Here is a 27,440-nt window from a genome sequence, read left to right on the forward strand (position 1 = left end):
TCTTGCGGGGCACCACTGTACCTGATTGAATCCTAGAATGAAGGGGCCAAGCTGGAATGTTAACTGCAAGAGAGTTCCACTATTCCACCCCAAAGGCCTGTCTTGTGTGCTCATCAACCTATCTGGTTTTCACTGGCAAGCACACAAACAGCAGATCTTATATTATGGGCTGGGACATACCGTACAGGCAATCTTTTAACTAACCGGACTCAAAACTATTTAGGCACTTTGAATTGGGCCAAGAAACATATTGGCAGCCAGTGTAATTGGCACATAATCAATACCACATATTCACACCTTCAGGCTCCTGCTAGCATGCTGGAGGCTGAGAGGTTTTTTTACCAGCTGAAATTTCCGAACCGTCTCCAGAAGCAGCCCCATGTAAATGGCATAGTAGTAGCCCAGCCTGACACATGGTGACCAAGGCCAGGTCATGTATCTCCAGACTGGGCTGCAGCTGGTGTTCAATACCGAAATGATAGAATGCACCGCAGAGAACTGCCACTACCGATGCCTCTACTGACAGTGGCAAGTCCAGGAGCACTCTCAAGCTGCAAACTCAAAACTTCAGGGGGAGTGGAATCCAGATTAGTAGGAAGAGAAAAAAGCCTCTGATCTGAATTGTCAGCTATTTGTGAAAGAAAAATACTAGGCTTAAAGACAAATGATGGGATTAACATTTAGCTTGGCCCTCAAATGGCTTTAAAAACGATTAGTCAATCTCAATTATCAGTTTCACCACATATGATAATCTGACCCAGAACACTGAATATGTCTCCAATAAAGTTAGTTTATATATGTGGGTGACATTTTAAAGATGATGAATACCACCCATAAACGATTTAGATCGAATGTTTCCTCACCTTCCACGAAATTATCTTCAGTGTTTCCTCTTTCCAGACATTCCACTCTCTGTATGATATAAGACACCTGCCTGATTTCCCCATGCTATTTCCTTCAATTGAACCACAAGAGATGTGGCTAAATGTTCTAAGTCTATTCATACCATATTCTGTCCAGGGCTGGTCCAAGACATTTTGCTGCCTGAGCAGAAGCAGGAAATTGTTCCCTCTGACTTAAGGTGCAGACTAGTTCCCAAAGCTGGTCAAGTAATTTTGGTACTTGAGGCAGAAAACCCCACAAGCACCTTTCTCCCTTCTTGGGAGGAAAAATGCAGCATTAATAAATTAAATAACTAATCACTTGCAGCCCTTTCATGGCACCCCAAAATTAACTGCCTGGGGCAACTGCTTCATTCTGCTTATTGGTAGGGCCAGTCCTGATTCCTTCCACTCTTCAAAACACTTATATTATTGTGCATCAGTGAAAAGATGTCCTGTGAAGAGTACAAACTGAAACATTGGAGGTGCCCATTTTCCTATCCAAGATTTCCATCCAAGGAAAGCTGTCAATAACAACAGAAATGCTTTCTATGGTCAGTTCTGCTGCTCATCTGGAAGCTTCACTGAAGTCCAGAACTGAAAGATTTTGTCATGTGATATGTTCACAAGCTGTGTTGACTGAAATCCATCACCTTGTGTCTTTCTTTTGTCTGTGTGTACAAATGTATATGTGTATGTACATGTATATGTGAAAAATGTTAACAATAAAAATATAATTAGAATGACTGAACCAATTATGGATAGTCTATCAATAGCTAAAATGGTTATGGGACATAATACCAGATACTTGGGGCAAACAATAGATGGTTTTCTTCATTGTACCCTAGTTATGAGCTAATCAGGGGCACCTGATAGATGGCAAAATGGTGGCCTACATGGATCTTTGGTCTGATCCAAGAAGACCGTTCATATGCATCTGTTAATAATAACAATAAAAGAAACCTGTTAAGCAAATTGCAGACCACTGTATTTTTTAAAGGACAAGCAGCATTTATGCCCTTTGATTTTTTCCAGCTATGTAGTTCAGTTGAGGTCACTGAGAAACATGAGTGAAAAAGCATTATCAATCCAGCATTCCTGACAGGTGACCATCCAGCCTCTGCTTACAAACCTCTAATGAAGAAGAGTCCGCCATATTGCAAGGCAGCCTTTGAACAGTTTGCATCATTAGGAAGCTCTTCCTTATGTTTTGTGTAAATAATTGTTCTTGCAGTATGAACCCATTGGTCCAGATTCTATCCTTGGTGGCAACAGAAAGCAAATGTATTTGCTCCATCCTCTATGGAAGAACACAGAAAGTATTTGAAGATGACTGCCACAATACCTCTTTTTAGGGCTAAACATACCAATTCCATCAACCTTTCATCACAGGACAAGATTTCCAGGACCCTAACCATTTTTGTTGTGCTCCTATGGACATGTTTCAGTCAGCAGCGTGATGTGGCAGCTAAAAAGGCAAATGTAATTCTAGGTTGCATTTTAGATGGTGCAGCCTAGACTAACAACATTAGACTTTTTAGCTGCTGCATTGTATTACTGGCTCATATTTAGCTTGTGAACTCCTAAAACTCTATCATGCTCTTTGGCTGTCACATTCAGCAGAGAGGCAGACTTAGAGAGAGTGGCGGTATCACCTGGAGCACCATCACCTCTTCCTTACAGACCACTCAGGCCAGATGATGGGGATTCAACAGAGTCCTCCAGCCTGGGGAACACCTGCCCAATTCATACCGCTGCACAGCCATGCTGTAGGAGTCAGTGATTACAGATCAGGGCAATGGTCCTTTAAAGACAGCTCTTCCTGAGTGAGTCCGAGCAAGCAAAGATTGTTGTGAGCTCTCCAGGGTGCCGACAAGCTGCCTTTTGACCCTGCCTTCCCCCTGCTACCTTGATTAGGATCTGGCAGTGCCTACCAGAATTGACTGGACTACCAGACCTGCCTTGCCAGGACCCTGCTCTTTGAGATGTGCCCTTAGTCCTATCAACCTGGCCTCCTCTAGAACGTTAAGCCAGAAGAAGGCAGGACAGATCCTTAGATCCTTCCAATTCCCATTCGTGTCTCTTTTAAATGTGTTCACCAGAAAGCTCCCCATGCAGCCACTCTGGTTTGTTTAGCGGTCTCCAGTTTCCTTGCTCACTATTGAGTGGATTGCAATTGTGCCTTAAATATCTCATGAAAGGGCTTGCATTGTGACTACTGCTAAAATGGTTTCAGTGCAAATCCTGTCTTAAAAGACGTTTCAGGACAAACACTTTCTTGATCCTGGAGCAAATCTCTCTGAAGGTGTGTTGTGAACACGTCTTCAAAGAGGCTCATTACCTGAAATCCTTGTGACAACAGATGAGTGATGCCACCCACCTGCAAAATATGGCATGCAAGGGGTAAGGCAGAAACAGATCTTGCCTGCTGAGGGGGAATATGCTCCCCAGTCCTGGTATAGAGCTATCAAAAACCATGGATTACACTCTCCAAACACTCCCTTCCTGCCCCCCCTTATGTATTAGTGGTTACCCACTCTGGCTTAACTCACACTCCTGTTACCTGTACATGATTTTATACCATTTTCTAGCATTTAATTGCTCTGCAGTTTAAAGTCCTCCTGATCAGTTTTGTGTGACTCCTGCCAAGCATATCCTTTAAAAAAAGAAAAGGAAAGCTACATACATTATACACCGAACTGCACATGGGATGAAGCAAGATCATTATGATCATTTGGCAAAATGTGCAACAATATTTGTGACGATACCAATGTACATCTATTGTCAAAAGAATGAATCTTATATATGAACTTAGCAGCACAAACTGTAATTGCAACTCAGTGGGAAACAGTCCAAAATCTTACACTGGACACTTGGTACCACTTGCGCTAGAATAAGAGCTATAATGGAGGAAATCATGTTGTAATTGTTACCTCCATTTTATATGCATTATAAAATGAAATAATAAAAAACTTTACCAAAAAATGATATGCATGCAACTTCTAGCTGGTGGGAGCTAAATACTATGTGATCAGAGTTTTGATTCAAATACCTCATTGGTAGTATAACTTTATATGGTCCAGCATGGGCCAATACTATAGTGAAGAGAAACCTGGAGTTACTCTTGATATTGGTTGGCATCAATTAAATCAATATTGAGCCTATCCAGCATTATGTAAGCACTTGTCAGAATAACTGTGATCATTAACTTGGCCTTTATAATTTCTGAAAAGAATATGACCAACTTTTCAAGGAAACTGATTATATTTCAGTAGATATCTTGTAGATATCTTATCACCATTTTTTTATTTGTCCCTATTTGCTCTAGATCCAGTTCTTATAACTAATTTTTTTTTACAATCAAAAGCACAAATTGCTTTTTAAAACCTTTTAAACAAAAGAATTTGATTCCCTATCATTCATAAGAAAACAGAAAATGTAGATATTGAGTGTACATAATGATATTGGAAATCTAGAGTAAACAGATAAGCCAGTAGAGGACAGTTGCTCTGAGTATAAAAGTAGGGACAAAGCAGCTGTAATTGTGGAAAGGATTTGTGGATTCTCTAGAAGATTGCTTTGGTCAAGACAGTGAGCACCATGAAGTGGCTGATCCTGGTATTGGCTTTTCTCCATCTGTCAGAGGGCCTGGAGAGGTGAGTGTCTCAACAATAGCAACAAATGCGCTGAATATATGACTGGAAATTAAATCAAGTCATACATTTTCAGCCAATGTTCTTATAATGTTCCATAGCAAAATTAAACCTTCGCTTGTCGGCTTTGAGAGTTTATCTCCCTCACACTCCCTTGCTTTTATTGAATGAATGGATGAATAATAAAGAAGCACAATGTGCCATTAGTAGCTCCCAATAACAAAGAATAGGAAAGCAGGTGAAGAAAGAGTGCATAGCAGAAGGACAGAAAGGCCACCCATGTTGCTTCTTTGTGTCTTATGCAGAGTCATTCTGAAGAAAGGGAAATCCATTCGGGAGAACATGAAGGAGAAAGGAGTGCTGGAGGAATTTCTGAAGAAACACCATGCTGATCCTGCATTGAAATACCACTGGAATGAATACAACATTGCTTACGAACCAATAACCAACAACTTGAATGTGAGTATTGCATCAATATGAATCTGTACCTCTTCTCTCCTCCTTCTCAGAGTGGTAGAGAAAATACATGAACTTGCACATTGAGCTCAGCAGTTGATAATGCCATCAAACAACCCATTCCCCCTACAATAAGAATGAACTGAACACTCAACCGTATGTGCTCAGAGATGTGAATTGGGGCTCTCTGTTTTATGACAGCAAGACACAGATGTTTGTCCAGTGTGCATTAATAAAACACACCATAAATGATGTCAGATTCTACTTTTAATTTTGGGGGTCATGGCTTCATGGTATCTTCTTTGCTTGCTGACTTGTCTGCTGAGCATTCCATGAGACACACTAAAGATTATGAGCCTGGGTAAAGGCTCCAGAGAAGAGATATATGCATCTTTGCTTGCCATGTTCACCCCAACAAAGGCAGATGCATTTTCGTGTTTTGTATCTTCAGTAGAGGAAAGTGCTGTAGTGAAAACATCCACCTTCAAGTCCTTTCTCTGGATGTTGGCAGTTAGAGAAGAGGATTAGGGATTATGATTCTAGCATCTTGCATAACCCTCCTGTTTGCTTTGCTGTATGCTCTTGGAGAGTAGTGTAGTTTACCTTCTCTGTGGGATGCATTGCTAAACTGAAGTCTTCATGATGTAAATAGCCCCTTTGAGATCATTGGTAGCAAATTATTAGCAAGGTGGTGAAATGATAAGAGCATTAAAAGATGTGGTGAAATTCCTTTATTCCACCTCATTCAAGCTTTCTCCATTGGCAGTCTTTCTACTTTGGAGAGATCAGTATTGGAACTCCACCCCAGAACTTCCTGGTTCTCATGGACACAGGTTCTTCCAATCTCTGGGTACCTTCTGTGTATTGTAATACTGCAGCCTGTGGTAAGTACTCTACACAGTTGCTGAAAGTGGCTGTTTGTCTTCAAGAAAGCACTTCATTTTGTTTAAAAATAATCTTACTGCAAACCTTATTTGCAGCTTCCAAACTTGGAATATCATTATAATATATTGACGGACAACCCTAAGATTCTCCTCCCTCCCCTGCTTCTGGGCACAAGCCCGTCTTTCTCTGAGTTCAAATTCTTTATTTTTTCTCAACATATCATGAGATATGATACTAGAGCTCATTTGAAGCATTGTGTGTGCACAGTGTGGGTTAGAAACAGCAAATGGTGTTGTGATGGCCAGATACCATGATGCTACTCAGCTAAGAAGTGCCGGAGGAATAGTCAATGCAAGCAGATCTTATGAAAGCAATAGCATATTGCATTAATCAAGACGGGCAAATCTGTCAGTTTCAGCTTTTCATTTTTTCCAGTCTTATGTTCAGTTTGTCATATTACTGCATTGGTTTGCAAATCTTCTTTTAAAAAGTCCTCACAGAAATGCACATATATTTTAGTGCGCATTTCTCCCAATATACACAATTTTGTAAGCCATTTTGTCTAATATACACATTTTCTGCAAGCAATTTCCCCTAATATATACTAGCCACAACAGTTATTTTCTACCTTCTCTGTCAGAGTCAGCATGACTCAGAATACTGGCTCCTGGGAATCACAGGTGAGAAGAGAAAACTGTTTGCACTCACATCCTGCTTACTGGCTTCCAATAGGCATCTGATTGACCATCATGACAACAGAATTCTGACTTAGATGGGCCATTACCATGATCCAGCGGCTCTTCTTATGTTCTTATATAATGCATTTTAGTATATTATTTTCATTCATATCATACATTTTTATGTACAAATGTTCTAAAGATGAAGATACATTATGAAGCTGTCCTCAAACCATGTTAAAACGGTGCAGGGCCCTAATTTTGACCAACAATGGGGACCTTCTGAGGTAAATGCAGTACAATGTTTGTATATTTTTTTGTGAGAAGTGCCCCTTTCCTGTTGCCTCCTTTTTAGCCTCTTCACTATGTGTGCATATAAGAGTTCATGGGTGATAGGCTGGGTCTGTAGCAAAGTCAGATCTGTTGTAAACTGAATCTTGCATGCTAATGGGCAGCTTTCACTGCCTCATAGAGATAGATTTGTACTCTGTGTTTCTTTTTTATTCTAGGTAACCACCATAGGTTCAACCCCAGTGCATCTTCCACTTACTCCAACAATGGACAGACCTATACACTATCCTATGGGAGTGGTAGCTTAACTGTCATGCTAGGCTACGATACAGTGCAGGTAAGTGAACTTTGCACTGTGAGTCACTCATCCTTAAGTGTGCCACATTCTGGGAATATTCAAACTAAGGTAAAGCTAATAATTCTGGGAATCCAGTTACCAATGGCAGGAATCCTTTGCAGTATAAGAAAGCATCCTGTTCTGAACTCAGCATCGAAATCTGAATTTAACAAGTGCAAAAAACTAAGTTCCTAAGGCACAGCAGTGATTGGTGGTACCCACTGAGATCCAGTTTTGCTGAGATTGACACCAGACCACATTTTGAAGAATCCACTCCACTGGGACTCATTGTCTCTTCGTGTAGCGTTATTCCTAAAATGTTGAGTATTGCCTGTCAGTTATCACGATTCACGTTGCAAGTGAACCCCACTGATTCCTTCTCTCCAGGTCCAGAACATTGTCGTTCAAAACCAGGAGTTTGGCTTGAGTCAAAATGAGCCTTCCAGTCCTTTCTACTATGCCAGTTTTGATGGGATTTTAGGCATGGGCTATCCCGGCTTAGCTGTAGCAGGTCCCACCATTATGCAGCAGATGCTAAGACAAGGGCAGCTTTCTGAACCCATCTTCAGCTTCTATTTCTCCCGGTAAGATCCAAAACCTGATATTTTTGTCAGGGGTATGTGCAAGAAGAATTAATCTAGGATAAATAAAATACTCCTACATGGTTCCATCCTTACAGTAACAAAACACAGTTGAGAATGAGCGTATGAGCAATTGATGCAAATTAAGCTTTCTGTTAGCCCCTTGACCCTTCTTAATCAACCTTCCCTTTTAATATCATCACTGGAGTGATGAAAGGATGGATTTTCAACAGTGGAGTGAGATCCTTGTTAATGTGGGGCAAATTTGTTCCTGTTCCTGATTTGTTCTTTCCCCCTTTGACCTGCCAACTGTTTATTGCTCTCCATTTATGCTTTCTCTAATCTTCTCTAGGCTTATTTACCTGTGGACTTTTAGAGCACCATCAAATTTAAAGGTAGTTAGAACTAATCCTTGTCTGTTTTAAACCATTTTTGTTTCCTCAGCCAACCAACTGCTCAGTATGGAGGGGAAATGGTTTTGGGAGGTGTAGACAATCGGTTGTACTCTGGGCAAATTACCTGGACGCCTGTCACCCGTGAATATTACTGGCAGATTGGTATTCAGGAGTAAGTGGCACACATAATTTCCATTTTACCTATACCTAGCTGTGCTTTCCTGCTTTAAACATGTTCCATTTCCAGGTGACAAAAATGGCTTTGCCTTTCTGCAGAGTGGGGTACTTTTATTCCTCCTGCTTACTGCTTTAGAATACGTGTGTTGTGGGCTTGGGACTGGAATGAAACGATTGCATCAATGGATATTCCAGCTGGTTATAGCATTTAACTAAAAATAAAAATCCAAACAAGTAACAATATATTGCAGTATGAATACTGAGAAAATATAGATTTTCTGGAACTAAAATGTTGCCTTGAGGAAAACATATAATGTCTGCATCTTTATTGTGTGCACATACTTGAATGCATGTAAAATCCAGAAAGGCCATTAACAACTTCTGTCATAGCCAAAGATCACTCTTTTGTGCCAGCCTCAAGAGAAGCAATAGGGTTAATATCTTAGCATGAAAATGATTGGATGGATCAGTGCACAATCTACTCCAATTAATATGTGACAAGATGAATCCTATGGGGAAGCTCTGTGAACGGGAGGAAGTGTAGGTGGGAAAGACTGAATCTCAACCAGTGAATTTTCTGTATAATATATGTGGAAGGAGGTGGCGCGTTTTGTTTCAGTGTACAATGCACAGCTACAGAGGTGAGTCTCTGAGAACCCATTTGGGGCCTTAATATCGCTTCTTTCCTCTGCAGGTTTGCTATTGGCAGCCAGGCTACTGGCTGGTGCAGTCAAGGCTGCCAGGCAATCGTGGACACTGGAACATATCTACTTGCTGTCCCACAGCAGTACATGGGGAATTTCTTGCAAGCTGTAGGTGGTCAAGAATACAATGGTGAGGTGAGTAGATGAGGTAATTTCAGAAAGCCACACCTCAGGAGACAGTGAGCTGCTTGCAGGAAACACAATGTGCTCATAGAACTTTGCTATATGCACCAAAAAGAACGGAAAATATTTTGCTTGTTTTAGCCTGTTTTCTACAGGGGACATGACTCAACCAACCTCTGTTCTAGCATACTCAAATAGTTAACCTTCCCTCTTTATTTGTTTTTCAGTTTGTGGTGAACTGCAACTATGTCCAGAACATGCCCACCATCACCTTTATCATCAACGGATCCCAGTTTCCACTGCCTCCATCTGCCTATGTCACCAATGTATGTATATACCATATTGCTAAACATAATTCCCCAGAACAGTATGCGTTTTGAACCATGCTATGTTCATAATACCTGTCTCCTTGATCCTTGCCCATCCTGGCTTATAAAAGTGAGCCGGGAAGGGCTGGGCGATGGGCTCTGTGGGGTGGTGAATGCTTCCCTCTGTGAGGGAGCCTTCCCAGACCTGCTGAAAGAGGCAATTATAAATAATAAAATTATTATTATTATTATTATTCCATCATTATCGTATTCTGTCATTAAACCTTATAAATTACCTGATTTCTGTTTTAACAACAGATTAAGAGTCTGGTTTTTTATACTAAGGGGTGGCATTTATTTACTCAGGAAAACTGTTGTAATGGTGCCTTGTATTTTTTTCTCCTAACGTTTTTTGTGGGGTCATTTTAATTTTATTTTTTGAGACCATAGACCTGACACGGATCTATCATTGATGTTAGAATTCTTTTCTAGATTTATAGTTGCAGATTGTTCCTAAAGAAATGTTTGCTTGGACTGTAATTGCCAAAAGGAAGAGTATGAGTAGTACTAGCACCTATAAAATAGTGAAAAAGTATCCCTCCATTTTGTCACTTCTCGCAGAGTGGAGATGATGCTCACTGGGCTAGCCTCACTATTGGCCCTGTCTGCATTGTGGCCAGCCCTGAATCTGGACATGTAGATGGTCAGAGACATACTGGAGCATATCAAATGTGGATCTCTAGTGTGTCTTTGCGAACAAGTCCTTATTCCAGGCTTCCTTGAAATGCTGTCTTATTTATTTCCCCAGCACAGGTTTAACTTGCTTTCTTTTGTTCCACAGAATAATGGATATTGTACAATTGAGATTGAGGCTACGTACTTGCCTTCTCCAACTGGGGAGCCACTGTGGATCTTGGGTGATGTCTTCCTTAAGGAGTATTATTCTGTCTTTGATATGGCCAACAACAGGGTGGGCTTTGCACCTTCAGCCTAGATAAAGAAAAAAAAGCCCAATTCTTTTCTGGATCAATAGTGCTACTCTTTGGGAATTCAACAGAATCATTCTACATTGTTTGTAAAGGAAATTGCAGTATTCTTACCTTTCCACAATTCATCTGCTACTGCTTTTATACTATCAATTCTCTTGAGATCCATTGCTATGGAGAAATAAATACCAATATGCCAAATTTCTGGCTGTCTGTTTCAATATTGTATGTGTGGGTATCTGAGGTTCAATCTAGGAAACAATCTAGGTTGTTCCTTTTTTCTATGTCTTGTCTCTTCAGTGACTCCTCAGGTCTTAAAATCCTGAGTTCTGAATCATGAACTAAGAGTCTATAATGAAATTTGAGGAACTCTATGGCATTGATTCCAGTTTTGGAAAACTGAATGGGATCAATTTCTCCCAAGGAGTAAAACCAACTTCAATAATAAAATATCAGCTTTAAAATTTTGCAGGTTACTGAGAGAAACATAAAAAACAAGCATAGCATATGTCATAAATCTACATAAACACATTGATCGTCCAAAATGTCATTACTTTGGCAGTCATGATATTTCATCTTTTTAGGACTACCAGCGCCGATAATAGTAATCATCTAATAAATGTAATCTAGAAAAATAAAAGCCTAAACGAAGGCATGATATAAAATAATGAGCAGTGTCGAGAGAGTTACTAATTATTATCTCAAAATACCAGAAATTGATATAATTCAATGAAACTGATTGGCAGTAAGTTGAGGACAGCTAAACAGAAGCACTTCTGCACACAATGTGCAATTGACTTTTGGAATTCAGTATCACAAAAGTGTTGATAGCCGTTAGCCCTAGATGGATTTTAAAGAGGAGCAGACATATTAATGAAGGATAATCTGCCAATGGTTATTAGCAATGATAGCTTAAATGGAGCTTCTCTTTTCAGAAACATTATTTCACTGATTGGGGGACAAACAGGAGATGAATATCTTCATCATGCCCCCACTCCATTACAGATGATAGTATGCTAGACTAGACGTACCTTTGGTCTGACCCAAGAAGACATGTATTTTTCTGCCTATTAAAAAAGAAGAAACCTGTTAAGGAAATCCTATTTCATATTAGGCTATTATTTTCTGACACAATGCAGAAAAGAATCATTAATAAAGATGACAGACTCCGAGACCTAAGTCCATGGTGTGTATTTGTTAGGAAATTTTTGATGCACTGATACTTCTGCCAATGGATTGTCATGAGGCTTTCTTGGGCTCTACTTACCTCCCAGCTACCATCCAGTCCCCTTTTGTGTAGAAGTAGCTGAGAGGGCATGCATATACTAAACCACTGCTATCTGTGCTTCCAATTGCACAAGTTCCAACGCTGAGCATTGGAAGTAATCAGCTAATACTTGAAAGCACTACTCAGCTCATGTGTGGTTGTGGAAATATGCAAGCATGGTGATGGTGATAACGCCTGAAGCTGTATATGCTTTAGTACTGAGGAGTATATGTACAGCTATCATACGCCAAGCATCAGAAAAAACAGGGGAAGAAATAAATTATTGCAATCAATTAATACACAAGAGCTCAGTCATAAAGGCTCACAGTGGCAAAAAGGTTTTCAAGAAATTGAGAGAATGGAGTAAGTTAGAGCCCTTTAAGACAAACAAGGTAAAGAAGGATCTTCTGCTTTTGAAACTGAACAAGGTGGGTGGAAGGCAAGTAAGCTCCTGGCCAGCAGATTTGCTCAGAAAACTGATATCTGCACATGAGAATGCAGGAAACACATATATCACAGAAACTGGGATGCCTGTGACTACCAGTTTATATTTGGAATTACAGACCTCAGAAAGCCCAGCACCTGATAAAGTATGTGCACTTGTGAACTTGTATGTATATATATGCGAGGTCTTAATGGGGGAACATGCACAATTCATTGAAAAGGAAATTACCTGCTCAGAGGTACTAGATTCAATTAATGTGCTGAGGAATTACAAGTCTGCAGTTTTCTGTGAAGCCTTTAAATATAGTTTGGTCTGGCAAAGTTTATTTTAAATCCTGCAGCCAAACCAGAGGGTTCAAACTCCTGCAGCATCATGGTATTAAAACAGGTGGATCTGCCACAAATAGGAGGTCATCGGCAATTAATCCTATCTTACACGGCTCTTGTCCAATGATTATTCTTTCCACATTGTCATTTTGTCTAATTAAATTTTCAAAAATATGGAATACCTGCAGAAATTATTTCCCTTTATATACGTCACCTCCTCACTGAAATAATTAGAATTAAATATTTCTATTCAATTTTCACAGTTGTATCAAACCATCTTTGAAACATTCTTGAATATGTCTGGAAAAATCCAGATGTGTGGTAACCCTAGACTGTCATGTGGTCTTGGTGGCCACTCCCAGTCACCAGTCTAGCTGCTGCATTCTGGATTAGTCACCTTCAAAGGTAGCCGTACGTAGCAGTCCAAGTGGGAGATAACCAGGGCCTGCACCACTCTGGTGAGACAGTCAGCTGGCAGGTAGGGTCTCAACCTGCATACCAGATGGAGCTGGTAGACAGCTGCCCAGCTGTGAGTCCAAAATGACTCCCAGGCTGCACACCTGGTTACCACATTCAGGACCAGGGAGTCCCCCACACCTGCTTGCCCCCTGTCCCCCCAAAACAGTACTTCTGTCTTGTCAGGATTCAACCTCAATCTGTTAGCTGCCATCCATCCTCAACCACCTCCAGACAGTCACAAAGGACATTCACTGCCTTCACTGGTTCTGATTTGAAGGAGAGGTAGAGCACCCAGCCCAAATGATACACCACACCACATTTTCTGTGTTTGTTTCAAACACTCCAAGCTTACATCATGGAAGAACAATTGAGAATATGGCAGAATTATTTTTTAGGCTTTATCTGGCATGGGAAAAGGCACTATTTAAGGAATTCAAACATTATAAGGAAAACCAAAAAGTGGGGGAGCAGCAGTGCCAAATCTCTTCTACTATTACATTGCTTTACAATTGGCACAAATGGTAAAATGGGGAAGGGCTTTTTTATGTCAAGCTGAGCAGCATGCAGCCATTTCTTATTCTCTGGAAGCTACTGCAGGATCTACAAAGCAAAGTAGAAGAGTGATTCTTAATAAAAACCTGGTTACAGCCAGTAGTATATTTAAGCTATGGGACACATGATGTATGCATATTTCTTCAGGGACATCACTGCTAAATTGTTTCTTATTGCATTCAGATGTTCTTCAGAGTATTTTTTTTCAACCCATCCTCATCCTAGGCTAATGAAGATTTTAAAAACTTTATATACCTAAACCATTATCCTAACTTGCTATGTTTGCACAGATTATGACCATCTTTAAAAATACACAGAAGAACCAACAAATCTTTTTATTCCCTGGTTTTCTGAACATTCAAATAACAAACATCAGCATAAAGCAGAAAGACTACAACAATCTTCAACAGAAATTCCATTAACTTGATTGGGATACTTGCAATTCAAAGTCTTGTGCAGAAAAAGGACTTGCAAAGGTAACAAGTAACAAGGCCAGTAAGTTGATATGAATGTGGTGAACTCAGTCTACAGAGGAATGATCTTGTAAACAACTTATATAAACAAATGGGAAAAAATTATATGAAAAGGAATTGCAGAAGGAGATTGAAGATGATACAGCAGAGCTGGCACATCCATGAGGTGCCCGTCTCAGGTGATGCAAGTGCAAGAGGTGGCACTCTGCCCACCCCAACACTTCTGCCACTGTCAAGAGGGAAGCATTTTGGTGTGTGGCATTGCTGTTAGTCCTCCCTGCCCGCAAGAGAGAAGCTGACTGGGAAGGCTTAGAGAAGTGCTCCAGCTCCTGCCACATTTGTTGAGAGCCAAGGTGCAGCAGCGGTAGAAGTGGTGAGGTGGAAACAATTCCTGTTCTACCTCAGGTGGCGAAACAGAATGGGCCTCTCCTGCCCAGATCACTTTGTGTAAATGTAAATGATTCTTTCTTTCTTTCTTTCTTTCTTTCTTTCTTTCTTTCTAAATGTGTTTACCAATTAAGTACAGCTACATGGCTCAGAAATGGGCTTTCCTAGAGGAGATGCCTAGAACAGGTGGCATATGTTTATCATTGGAGGACATGGACTAAGATACTAAGATGCAGAAGTTTGGGGAATTGAGGCAAATTAATATTAACTGCATGGGTGACTTGTCCAAAGCACAAAGTGATTGCCATTATACACAAGGATTTGAACCTTGGCTTCCCACATTTAAAACTAGCACAGTCCACTGGCTCCACAGTTGAGGAGGGAGTGAAATAAACAAGCATACTGAATCTTTGTTTTTTTCACTCCCTCCCCAACTGTGGAGCCAGTGGATAACCTTGAAGGAAACTGAACAGAAAATACACAAGTGAAACATTGCCTCATTCCTGTGCCCAAAGACATGTAGTCTCAATGCTTTGGACTGATTACTTGGTAAAAACTCCACTGAATTGGAGGGTTTTTCTCTTCATTTGCCCTTAAGAGTCCGCTTGACTTCTTCAAAAAACCACAACGAGCCCTTTCAGCTGTTTATTCAGCTGATGACCGATAGCTTTCATAGCTCACTCTGATGGACAAATTTTATGTCACTTTACCCTGTGTTGGCTTTGGGATTGATAAGGATAGTTTTCCATGCTGATACGATAGAGCGGTATAAATGGTGCCTGTTAATCTAATGTCCATGAAGGTCTTTAGCAGTGATTCCTGCACTGTATGGTTCCATCAGTGGGAAGAAAGGTCAACAGAATTAAAAGAACATGGAGAGAGCCATGCTGGGTCAGACCAAAGGCCCATCTAGTACAGCATCCTGTTTTCACAGTAGCCAACCAGATGCCAGTGAGCAGCCTGTAAGCAGGGCCTGTATGCAACAGGGCTGTCCCTACTTGCAATGGCCAGCAACTGATAGACAGCAGCATAACTGAGTGTATGGGGGGGGGGGGTTCATTTAATTTCACTGCACACAGATGGTGTAGTGACAATAAAGGTTTATTATTATTATTATTATTATTATTATTATTATTATGCCTCTGACATTAAAGGTAGAGCATAGTCATTTGATAGCCTTATCCTTTATGAATTTGCCTAATTCTCTTTTAAAGCCATCCTGGTTGGTTGCCATCACAAATTCTTACGGGAGCACTTTGTGAAGTACAGTGGTACCTTGGGTTACAGACGCTTCAGGTTACAGACACTTCAGGTTACAGACTCTGCTAACCCAGAAATAGTACCTCAGGTTAAGAACTTTACTTCAGGATGAGAACAGAAATTGTGTGGTGGTGGCACAGCGGCAGCGGGAGGCCCCATTAGCTAAAGTGGTACCTCAGGTTAAGAACAGTTTCAGGTTAAGAACGGACCTCCAGAACGAATTAAGTTCTTTCTTTTTTAAAAATAATATTTATTGAGAATTTTAAGACTACAAAGAAACAAAGAAAAAAAAAGAAGGAAAAAACAAGTAACATTTAAACAATACGACTCAATAAAAAAAACAAGGTCAAAAAGAGAAAAAAACAAAACACATAATACATCAAAATCAAAAAGCAAAAATAGACAAAAAAATTAAAAACAAATCCAATATTCCCAAATCATTAACTGTCATTACCTTGTTTCATCGACCTCCTCACACCTCCCTTTTTTGTATTCTAGTTATTAATTATCTCAGCAAATCCTTTCCATCTTTCATAATATTCTGTCATTAAATTACCTTAATCTATTTTAACCTTATCTTACCATAAAAGGCCCTAAAACTTAAAACTTAAATCTTATTTATACCAAAATCTCTTAACCATGACATATTTTTACATAATTCTTTTTAACATTTCTGCTAAAGCCAAATAATTTCATTCCAACATTTTTCTAATACTCTTTACTTTTACAAGATTTTCCTAAATAATTTGTTTAAAACTTTCTTCCAATCTTCATCCAACGTCTCTTTCTCCTGGTCTCGGGTTTTGTCAGTCCTTTCTATCCCATCCATCTAGTCCATCAACCTGGTAACCTTATATCCGAGGCCCTTGGATCTCTTCCATGTCCCATCCGCAGATCTTCTTCATATTTATACCTGTGCTTTACTTTGTCTTCTGCTCCTTTCACTTGGGGAGACTCCAGCTTGACAATGTTTTTGTCCCATCTCGACAGATCAGCCCCTTTTCCAAAGTCAGCACTGAACTCCATGTGGTATTTAAAAGCATGTTTCAAAGTCCCTCCAAAGTTAAGGGCCCGCACAACTCCGAATGCCTCCCGGCCCAAAGCCAGACTTGAAAGGTCAAAACATCCCTGCATAGGGGGGTCTATCCAGCCCCCCATCTCCAAACCAAACAGAACTCTGTCTCTCCAAATCTGGCTTTCTCCAGGTTCATTCGTCAAGTCCAACAACTCATGTTCCTGCTGGGCCACAGTTCCCTCCATCTCTGCCTCGAATTAAGTTCTTAACCTGAGGTACCACTGTACTTTCTTTAGTCCGTCCTGAATCTTCCAACATTCAGCTTCATTGGAGGGGCCTAGGATTCTAGTATTAGGAAAATGGAAGAAACAAACATCACTCAGCCTACTTCCTCTACACCACGCAAAATCTTATACACCTCTATCATGTCCCCTCTTGCACATCTTATTAAAAATATATATATCCAAAATGCTGTAATGTTTTTCACATAGAGTTGTCCCACTTTACACTGAATCTCATTTGCTGCCCATTGAGTCATTTTTAGAATATCCTTCTGAAGCTCCCCATAGCTTGCTTAGAATGTCAGGATTCTGAATACTTGGGTTTATCCACAAGCTTGGTTACCCCACAATTCACCCTTGACTCTAGATCATTTATGAAGACATTAAATAGCATCAGCCTCAATGTAAGTCCGTGGTGGACCCTACTTCTTAATTCCTTCATTTGTGGAGACGGTTCACGGTATTTATTTGAATGCAACATTTCCTGGCCTTTAACCGGTTACCAGAAGAGGAACTGAATCTTGAATATTTTTTTTTCTAGAATCCTTGATCTCAAAAGTCAGGCTGGATAAATCCCTACATTGATTAATCATTCAAATGTTTATTATTTTAATTGTTACTAGGAAACAGGAATATCATGAAAAATCTGTGGCAGACAGACTTCCGGGTCAGCGCCATTGGTGAATGGCGGAGTTCCTCCGACCGGAGGAACGGGCTCCGTGGAAACTGGGTCTTCCTGCCGCGGCGAAGGTGGGGACCCGCTAGAAATCCCAGGCGGAGGAAGCCTGGGGACGTGGGGTTCGGCAGGGCACCAGAAGCGCCCCCCTACTCGTGGGGAATCCCATCTAGGGGCTCCGGAGCGAAGTGGGGTGAGAAGCGCGGTGCTACGAACTGACTGCTACTTTCACGGAGTGAAGCCGCACAGCCATTGCCAGAGAGCGCTGACTTTTTCCTGTGGACAATTGGACTTAAAACAATTACCCGTGAGTAGAAACGGAAAATTGGATCAAGAAATTGTTTTAATTTGGTATCGAAGCGGGAAGGTGCAAACAGGAAGTCCGCCTTCCGCTTTTTTGTATATAGACTAAAACAAAAATTTCGCAAGCTAAAGCCGGGAAGCTGTCAAAAAAGGACTAAATTTCCTTCATTTAGAAACACTGAAACCCCCCTTGGAAGCAGGAGAAAAAGGGGGGGGGACTCTGTTTAACCCCAGCAGGAGAGGGAGTGAAGAAGGATAAGTTTCCACCGTCTCTAACCTGGGAACGGGGTGTCAGAGACAGAAACTGTTGGAGAGGTTCATTGACTGTGAACGTAACACTTTGACAGATAGCTAATGAAGAGAAACAAGTTGATTCTAATGTTGCCTTTTGCATCTTAAAGAAACAAAATATCTGAAAAACGTCTGAAATATCTGAAAAATGAAAGTAACTTTCCTTTGTCTTTAAAAAAAAAATGGATACAAGTAGATTGTCTCCTCTAGAGGGAGCTTGCTAAATTGTTGTTGCAGCATATTTGAGACCCAACATCTGTGAGATTAAGACTGTGGGAACAGTCTTTTCTGACCTTGAACAAAGATGAGCTGGGAGAAAGACTGGCTGCTTGCTCTATGCAAGACAAATGCTTTGCTGGAACAGATGCATGAAAAGATGGACTTGATGAATGAGAAAATGGATTTGACTGTTGTGGTTAATAACATTGATACAGAAATCATCCAAGAACCAACCTATCAATCTGTACTGACTGGGCAAGTGCAGTTGACAATGGAGGAGGATGCGGTTGCACCTCAAATAGTACAAATGGAGAGACCCGAGGCCCTACAGGAGCATAAGCCGCTGCTATTGAAGATTGAAGTTGGAGTGGGCCAAGGGGAGTCTGGAGAGGAGGAGGTTCCTAGCTTTGGAGAGATCTTGAAATTTGATTTTAAATTCATTTTGGATTATATCGAGGACTGTGGGGAGTGGGACTGTGGGGAATGGGTGAGTTGGATGAAGGGTGATAAAGACAATTTTGGGTTGGAATCCCCCAGAGACCTACTCCTCAATGAGAAAGGAAAGAAACTAAGACAGAGACCAATAAGAGACAAGGAAAAGGGCAAGCACAAACAAGATGAAGAAGAATTGCAGAAGGGACATGGAAGACATTTAAGGGCCTCAGACATAAGGCTTCCAGGTTGATGGACTAGATGGAATGGACAATAAGGACTGACATGACCCAAGACCAGGAAGAAGAGACGTTGGATGATGATTGGAAGAGAATTTATAAGGGAATTTTTTTAAATTTTAGAATCAGCTAATGAATATTAGGGAAAATGTCGGAATGAAACTATACGACTCTAGCAGAAATGATATCAGGAGTTATGTATATTTGAAATTTAAGATTTAAGTCTTAAGGCACTTAGGGGTAAGATAAGGTTAAATAAATTAAGGTAATCTGAATAATAGAATATGGGGAAAGATGGTAAGGATTGGTTGAGTTAATTATTAGGTTAAATTGTTAAGATAAATTTTATAACAAAAATTGAGAAAGATGGAAAGAATTTGCTGAAATAATTACTAAACTAGAACACAAAAACGGAGGTGTGAGGAGGTCAATGAAACAAGCAAATGGAAATTATGGATATGCAATTTGGGATTTGTGTTTTTTTTCTTTTTTTCTTCTTTTTTACTTTTTTATTGCTGTATTGTCGTATTGGTTTTCATATTTTGTGCTTTTCTCTTTTTTTATTGTCTTCTTTTTCTTTTTTCTTTTTTTGTATTGTAGTGTTGTTTTTATTTTTTATTTTTCTTGTAATTTTGAAATTATTAATAAATATTATTTTAAAAAAACAAATGAAAAATCTGTGGCAGACATAACCCATTTGGTGAACTGTTAAATATTGCAGTGGATCTGTCTGTCTGTCTGTCTATCATCTATCTATCTATCATCTATCTATCATCTAACTATAACCTATCTATCTATCATCTATTTATCTATCATCTATCTATCATCTATCTATCTATCTATCTATCTATCTATCTATCTATCTATCATCTATCTATCTATCTATCTATCATCGGTATATGCAAGTGTCTATACATACATATATACCCCCACATGCACAAATACTGAATCCCTTGATTTCTAGAAGAAACAATGGGATTGAGATGAAGTAAAATGGGGTGAAGAACAGTGATTGTTCCTTTCTCATTCTTGATAACCCCAATTTTTCTCTTGCTGTATCAGCACATGTATTGTTTCTTATCTAATCTTAATTGCTTTATATACACAATTATTACTTTTAATGGAAAGTCAATGAAAGGATAAAAAAACATTTCTTAGCATACCTGATTGTGTTGATAGTGGTTGGGTACTAGGCTACAAGGAATGGCAATGCAAGCCAATATGGTGTTTACATTTTTTTGGTTTGGGGGGGGGCATCTGTGGTATAAAAGCAAGGGCTGAAAAGTGAGACTTCAGACCACTTTCTTCTGAGGTCTACAAGCTCATCAGGTGTCGTGGGAGAAATCAAGCATCATGAAGTGGGTGCTCCTGGTTCTGGCTTGCTTCCAGCTGTCAGATGGACTAGTGAAGTGAGTGTTCTTACTCAGTTTAATACTATATATGAAACAGAACAGCATAGAGACCAATAAGATGCTAATCAGGTAGCATTAGAATTTTTGAACTTTCATGGTGTAAGTCAGGAGTAAGGTAAAATTATATAGCACAGAGAATTAGATGAGTGTACAGGGATGAGTGAAGATGTGAGAATATTTTTCTCCACATGGTAAGGAGGAGCCATGTATAAAGGGTGTTTCATGCAATAATACTCACATATTCAGTAAACCTAATTTCTTCGATTTGTTGAATGTACATCCTTCCATCAATTGCCGTAGAAAAACAACAAGTGGGCAAGGGACGGTCTCAGCGCAGGAACAGGAACAAATATGGTGGTGGTTCTTTGTCATCCAAGTTGTGTGGGGTCCTTGAATGGCAAGTATCACTCTATTAATTATATATCTATGCTCTGCTTTTTAATTCCATGTAGTGTCCTTCTGAAGAAGGGCAAGTCTATCCGAGAGGTGATGAAGGAGAAGGGTGTGCTGGAAGATTACCTGAAGAACCACAAACTTGACCCGGCCAAAAAGTACATCTTCAATGAATACAATGTTGCTTATGAACCAATGGCGTACATGGATGTGAGTCTCCTGTCCTTTCTGAGTTAACTTGTCTTTGTATCTTTGATGTTCTCTTTAACAAGCCTATATTTTTCCTCACTACAGCAGAATGCTATTAGGCTGAGAAACCACATGGAATGTAGCATTCTGTTTAAGGATGCATGAGTATTTCTAGGCTCAACAGTTCAAGCCTTTTTGTGAGTGCTGGGCTGAGTGCTCACAAAAGACTTATAAGCACTCGAAATGTGCACCATTGCCTCCCCCTACCTCAGTGTGTGTAACTTACCTTTGAACCAGGGGAAGAAGGCAGCAGGAGAAGAGTTGACAGTGGGCCCTGTGGAGATCCAGAAGCATGAGATTCCACAATGATATAAGGCTGGAGAACTACCTAAGCATAGAAAAAGATGCTATTTGCACAATTTCTGCTGGGAAGAATCCCCACTGCATGATGGAGAAACCACTGGTTGCTGCCATTGCTGATTATCTTCTTCCATCTATGGTCAAAAGCTCAGTCCTTTAGGGAAGGGGGAAAGGGCTGAGGTGGTGGTGAAGCTATCTGAGGCTCCATTCACCCTGCATGTAGTAGGCTATGAGCAGTGTCCTTCTTGCCTCAGTCCTATCTGAGGGCTTTCAAACCCCCCTATTTGAGTGATCACAACATCCCAATGTGTAAATGTCAATGTGTGTGTGTCTTTTGAGAAATCCTAAGCCTTGGGAAATTGATCAGGTTGGGAGCTTTAAAAATTCACAGAATCACTCATTCCATGCAAATCACAGAGCTCAGTTCATGCCAGAATACTTATGGAATTCACATTGTGAAATATTTTATCCCCAGGCTTCTTACTATGGAGAAATCAGCATTGGAACACCACCTCAGAATTTCCTGGTGCTGTTTGACACTGGCTCTTCAAACTTGTGGGTGCCTTCTGTCTACTGCAACAGCCAGGCGTGCAGTAAGTCACCAATCCCCAACTGTTCAAAAGCTAGCTTTATTCATAAAAGATAAAGGTACCCCTGACCATTAGGTCCAGTCACGGATGACTCTAGGGTTGTGATGCTTATCTCGCTCTATAGGCCGAGGAGCTGGCATTTGTCCACAGACAGGTTCCAGGTCATGTGGCCATCATGACTAAGCCGCTTCTGGCAAACCAGAGCAGTGCACAGAAACACCGTTTACCTTCCCACTGGAGCAGTACCTATTTATCTACTTGCACTGTGATGTGCTTTTGAACTGCTAGGTTGGCAGGAGCAAGGACTGAACAACTGCCGACCTTCTGATCGGCAAGCTGTAGGCTCTGTGGTTTAGACCACAGTGCCACCCGCATCCAGCTTTATTCATAGCTACAGCTAAGCCAGCTATGGTGTGATGGAATACAGACAGAGCTTCAACAGAGCCTCGCTGCCAAGAAACTGAATTTCTGTTATCCATGATGCCAAACCAAGGCTTTTCTAACTGTACTACTTCTGCTGATGCTGTGCAACATTTAGGGTATATCCTAAGGAAGCTTTCAGCCTTTTATTATATTTCTCCCCACAGCCGGTCATTCAAGATTCAATCCCAGCCAGTCTTCCACCTACTCCACCAATGGACAGACCTTCTCCCTGCAGTATGGTAGCGGTAACCTTGATGGATTTTTTGGCTTTGACACCATGAGAGTAAGTGTCACTTAGTCTTTTTTTTGGGGAGGGTGAACTAGTCTAATGCTACCAATGAATCACCATCGAATGAATCTGCTAATGTAGGGGTGGGGAACCATTCCTCTTAGCCATCATTGTCATAGTTTGGTCTAGGGGCGATTGAAGTCCCGGCTGAGGAAGTTGGGACCGGGGGCAAGATGGCGGGGTGGGAGCAGGAACGAGAGTCCAGAAGCCAGGGGTCCGAGGGTCAGGAAACAAGGAGTCACGAAGTCAAGGGTCCAAGGGTTGAAGAGAAAGGAGTCACGAAGTCAAGGTTCTGAGGATCAGGAAGCAAGAAGCCAAATGCAGCAAGGCAGGAAGCAGGTTGCTGTGACAAAGAGCCAAAGGGAAATGCTGACCTTATACCCCTTCCCGGCTCTTGCCACCAGGTGCAGCGAGTTACCATGTGGCCTCACCTGTGCGGCTGCACCTTGCCTCTCCAGAACAAACTTAGGAAGGCCCCAGTCCTGCGAAGCCCTACTGGTCACAGGGCCTGGCTCCTGCACACACTGCTGACAATCATAAGCTAAGGGATGTTTCAGGGATGATGGGAATTGTGGTCCAACAATATTTGAAGGGCACCATGTTGGCTACCTCTGTTCTAGAAGCTCAAAAGCAGGCCACTAAGATGGTGGATACCCTCTTTTGACAATTTATAATTCTTTTCATTCCTATCCTATCTATGAATTTTATGGTGACACTTTCATTTTGTCTCCTTTAGCTCCAGAACATTGTTGTCACTAAGCAAGAATTCGGCCTGAGTGAAAATGAACCTGGCTCCAACTTCGTTTATGCCCAGTTTGATGGCATCCTGGGGATGGCTTATCCTTCTCTTGCAGTTGGGGGTGCTACAACGGCCTTAGAGGGGATGTTGCAGCAAAACTTGCTTTCACAGCCAATCTTCAGCTTCTATCTGAGCTCGTAAGAAAAAGAAGCCATTTTCCCTTTAGCTTTAATGTCCCACACTCCTTTGCTTTTCATACATCATAGCATAAATATAAATGGGTTGGATCTAGAATAAATTAATCATGCTTTACTGCCACAGAAATAGATGAGATTTCAGTTAGTCATGAAGGGATGGAATTTTCTGAAAATCTCAGTATTAAGCTTCTCCGCACACAATTTTTCAAACTTCCTTCTCACTCCATGATTTTGATGAGAAGAAAGTTATGTCCCTGTGTGCTTCTGCTATAAATGCAAACACTTCTCAAATGTTATATGCATGTTTATACACATTATTGTATGTGTTACTATACATGCTAATATTATGCATAGATTATATTCACTCCAGGTTTCCTAAAGTAACCAGCAAAAAAATCATACGTACAACAATGTACATGGCTGTAGAAAAATACATATATATTAATACTTATAAAACAACATATTTCATGGGACTTGACTCTCACACATATACATATTTTGGGGTATAATTTTGCATGAAATGTTATATACAGTCAGCCATTAAAAAACCCCAACAATGCACAAGAAATTCATATGTACAGTACTGTACTCTCACTGCGTCTTTATCTCAGATCCTTAATTTTCCTTGAAGGGAATTTTGCATTTATACAACCCAAATAAGAGCCACCCCTTTACACAATGTTCTTTGCTTTAAACATTCCAGAACAAATTCTGAATGCCTAATCCTTTCTTTTTGTTTGTAGCCAACCAAGCTCTCAGTATGGTGGTGAGGTTGTCTTTGGAGGTGTAGACACTCGACTATACTCTGGAGAGATCTATTGGGCTCCAGTCACCCAAGAACTTTATTGGCAGATTGGAATTCAAGAGTGAGTTGAAATTGTGAAAAAAAATAATTCAAGAGCATTGGAGAATTCCCATAAATATCTGTATAGTGCTGTGCTTTTGAACTCATGGCGACACCTTCTTGGATTTGAGCCAGACTCTTCTAGAAGGAATGCAGATATAAACTGAAACTTATACATTATTTCTCAAAGCATCATAGATATTTCACCAAAGTAAATGATTGCACTGTCACTTTATGTTCAATAATATTCAAACTGTAGTGGATTAAAATTGAAGTCAGATGTGGCTTTGCTCATGAGTCTACAGCTATGTATTAGTATGTCATCTGTGTATTCAGCATTCCCACTCTGGGTTCTGCATGAAGTGGCTACACATAGCTACAATCTAAAGTACACTGATGTTCCTAGGGAAGATTATTTCTTGAACGTGTAAAATTGGACTGCAAGCCTAGATGTTTTGCATGCCACAAGCTTATTGTTTAAACTTAGGCTAGGAACTAAGCCTTAGCCCATTCTCCATGGCTTCTTTATCTCATGGAGATGTTGATGGGAGGATTAATAGGGCCAAGGAGGTGAACAGCATATAGCACTGAGTGGGAATTTATATTTATAACTTATATCCTCCCCTTCTACGTCAAGAAGGCAGCTAGCAAGGATTTAAAAACATCTTACCATATTATACAAACCTAAGTGTTATCATCACGCTGCAATTCCCGCAGCTGCAGGTGGTGCTGTGAACTGCAGAATCATGAGAGGCAGTGGATGGGCAGCCCAGGCAAGCCACGGAGGGACAGCCCAAACAGGCCAGGGCAGCCCCTCAGCTGCTCTGGCTCCTCTGCCCATCAACATCTAGATCCCTAGACCAGCTGGCACTGTTACTGCCCACCATCCTGCTTCATGGTTGGCCTTGGAAACTGCTGCTGCCATGGCTGATCCTCATGAAGAGTGGCAAAATGAGCAGCATAGGAAGGGAAAAGGTGGCTGGTTGGCACCATGAAGTGGAAAGGGAAGCAGTGGATGGCTTTGGCAAAGGTGGTTGGTGGAGGTTGGGTGAATGTAGGTGAGGTTGATAAGTGAAATGAGCAGGGGTACAGCCCCTAGTAAAACATTGTTATGCAACTTCCATCATATTAGATTTCAGGACAATCCACACCATGTTATGGTATAGTTATGCATTGACTGAGTACTAATCTATAGGAAAGCTATGATACACAAATGACAAACTAGGAAGACTGCCCGTAAGACTGGCTTGTTAAGAGTCAGCATGAGGTTTGTATCAGTATCAGCAAGGAATCAATCCACTCTTTTTGGTGCATAGAGAAGCACATGGCACCTCCTGGTCCTCCCACATCAGAACAGAAGGCAGTGAAAGGGAGGCATGAGCTTCACAGTAATAAATCTTTTTAAAGAAATTTAGTGGCCAGCAAGGACTTCATACATTTTTTTGCAGAGGATATAGGCAAGACTGCACATGAGAGGTATGGTGGGATTTTCAATGTGTTCCCTGTTCTTAGGTTTTCTATTGGGGGAAGAGCTACTGGATGGTGCAGCCAAGGTTGCCAAGCTATTGTGGACACTGGGACATCCCTCCTCACCGTTCCTCAGCAGTACATAGCGAGTTTTGCGCAGGCTGTGGGTGCTCAGCAAAATCAGTACGGAGAGGTAGGTGAAATTACATATTTTGAAGAGCTGGAAGGGTAACACAGGATGCAGGGTGATGTGGGATATAGCTGGCATATGCGCAGTTTGTGTGGATGGCCTCAAAGTCACCAAGAATCTTGCCATTATAGAAGTAATTGATGCCTACGGAATGACTACATCTCAGTTCCATGCAGTCCTAGCTGTCCTCCTATAGGAGATTAACCAGTCATTGCATTCTTCCTTCACAGTATGCGGTTGCTTGCAGCAATGTTCAGAATTTGCCCACCATCTCCTTCAACATCAATGGGGTTTCCTTCCCTCTGCCCCCCAGTGCCTACATCCTCAATGTAAGTTTTAGAGATCAGGACATCATTAACTCATTTGTTTTCTTTTAGCATAAGAACCAATAGAAAGAATTAGAACTTAAGGTTCGGGACAGGAGAAGAAAGATAGGGCTTTATCTTGAGTGCCATCTGTCTTTATAATAACTGGGCTAGCATCTTTATGGATCCTACTCACTTTCCCCTTTCTATTTATTGCTTTACAGAACAATGGCTACTGCACAGTTGGGATTGAGCCCACCTATCTGCCTTCCCAAAACGGACAGCCTCTCTGGATCCTGGGAGATGTCTTCCTCAGGAAGTACTATTCCGTCTATGACATGGGCAACAACAGGATTGGCTTTGCAGCTGCTGCCTAAGCTTCTTTGCTATTACACCTGAGTTGTATCTATTACAATGCCTTTCTTTTAAGATTCTTACTGAGATAAAAGGGGTAGTTTAAATGCTTGCCCTTATCTCCGTTACAATTTCTTTCTTTCCCTTTAAGCTTGTCTTGGACCATTCCCCTTGAACTATCTGCACTCTGGGGCCCTGGGTTTTTTTCTTTCTTGAATCACTGGCTGCTGTTATAATGATGTTTGTGGCAGATTGGATAATAAATGGTCAAACCTGAGATATTTGTGCTCAAGTCTGCTCAGCTACTGTTCTGCTATTTACAGAGGACATTAAAGAAGAGTGCTCTTAGCTGGAATCTGTATACCTGGAATAAATCTTAGGCTAAATAACGGTAGCTCCTTTAAATGACGCTGGCAGCCTCAGCTCACTGCTAATGTTTCGGAAAGGAGCAATGCCAAATGTTGCTCTTGTTATGGCAGCATTGCTCTTGGATCCACAGATAAATGACACAGGGGATTGCTCAAGGCCATCCAGTCCACCCCACCAAAGACAGAGCCACCCACCCACACCACCTCCACAGGTAAATAGATGCTCTCGAGAGACAAGGCC

At 40.9% G+C, this 27,440-nt stretch overlaps 2 protein-coding genes across 2 annotated transcripts; both read left to right on the forward strand.

The window, feature by feature from the left end:
• Nucleotides 1-4,407: 4,407 nt before the first annotated feature.
• LOC308479425 (pepsin B-like) lies at nt 4,408-10,655 on the forward strand. Its single transcript, XM_081010127.1, has 9 exons — nt 4,408-4,537; nt 4,840-4,993; nt 5,757-5,874; nt 7,062-7,180; nt 7,568-7,764; nt 8,206-8,328; nt 9,028-9,172; nt 9,388-9,486; nt 10,310-10,655. The coding sequence occupies exons 1-9, from the start codon at nt 4,482-4,484 to the stop codon at nt 10,460-10,462; spliced, it is 1,164 nt and encodes a 387-aa protein (XP_080866253.1). The 5' UTR covers nt 4,408-4,481; the 3' UTR covers nt 10,463-10,655.
• Nucleotides 10,656-20,338: 9,683 nt separating this feature from the next.
• On the forward strand, nt 20,339-27,108 carry LOC308479421 (gastricsin-like). The gene is made up of 9 exons (XM_081010122.1): nt 20,339-20,488; nt 20,944-21,094; nt 21,909-22,026; nt 22,611-22,729; nt 23,472-23,671; nt 24,415-24,537; nt 26,028-26,175; nt 26,403-26,501; nt 26,702-27,108. The coding sequence occupies exons 1-9, from the start codon at nt 20,433-20,435 to the stop codon at nt 26,852-26,854; spliced, it is 1,167 nt and encodes a 388-aa protein (XP_080866248.1). The 5' UTR covers nt 20,339-20,432; the 3' UTR covers nt 26,855-27,108.
• The last annotated feature ends 332 nt before the right edge of the window (nt 27,109-27,440 follow it).

Source organism: Podarcis pityusensis (assembly GCF_964106645.2).
Source record: "Podarcis pityusensis genome assembly, chromosome: 6".
In the NCBI taxonomy this organism is placed as follows: domain Eukaryota; kingdom Metazoa; phylum Chordata; class Lepidosauria; order Squamata; family Lacertidae; genus Podarcis; species Podarcis pityusensis.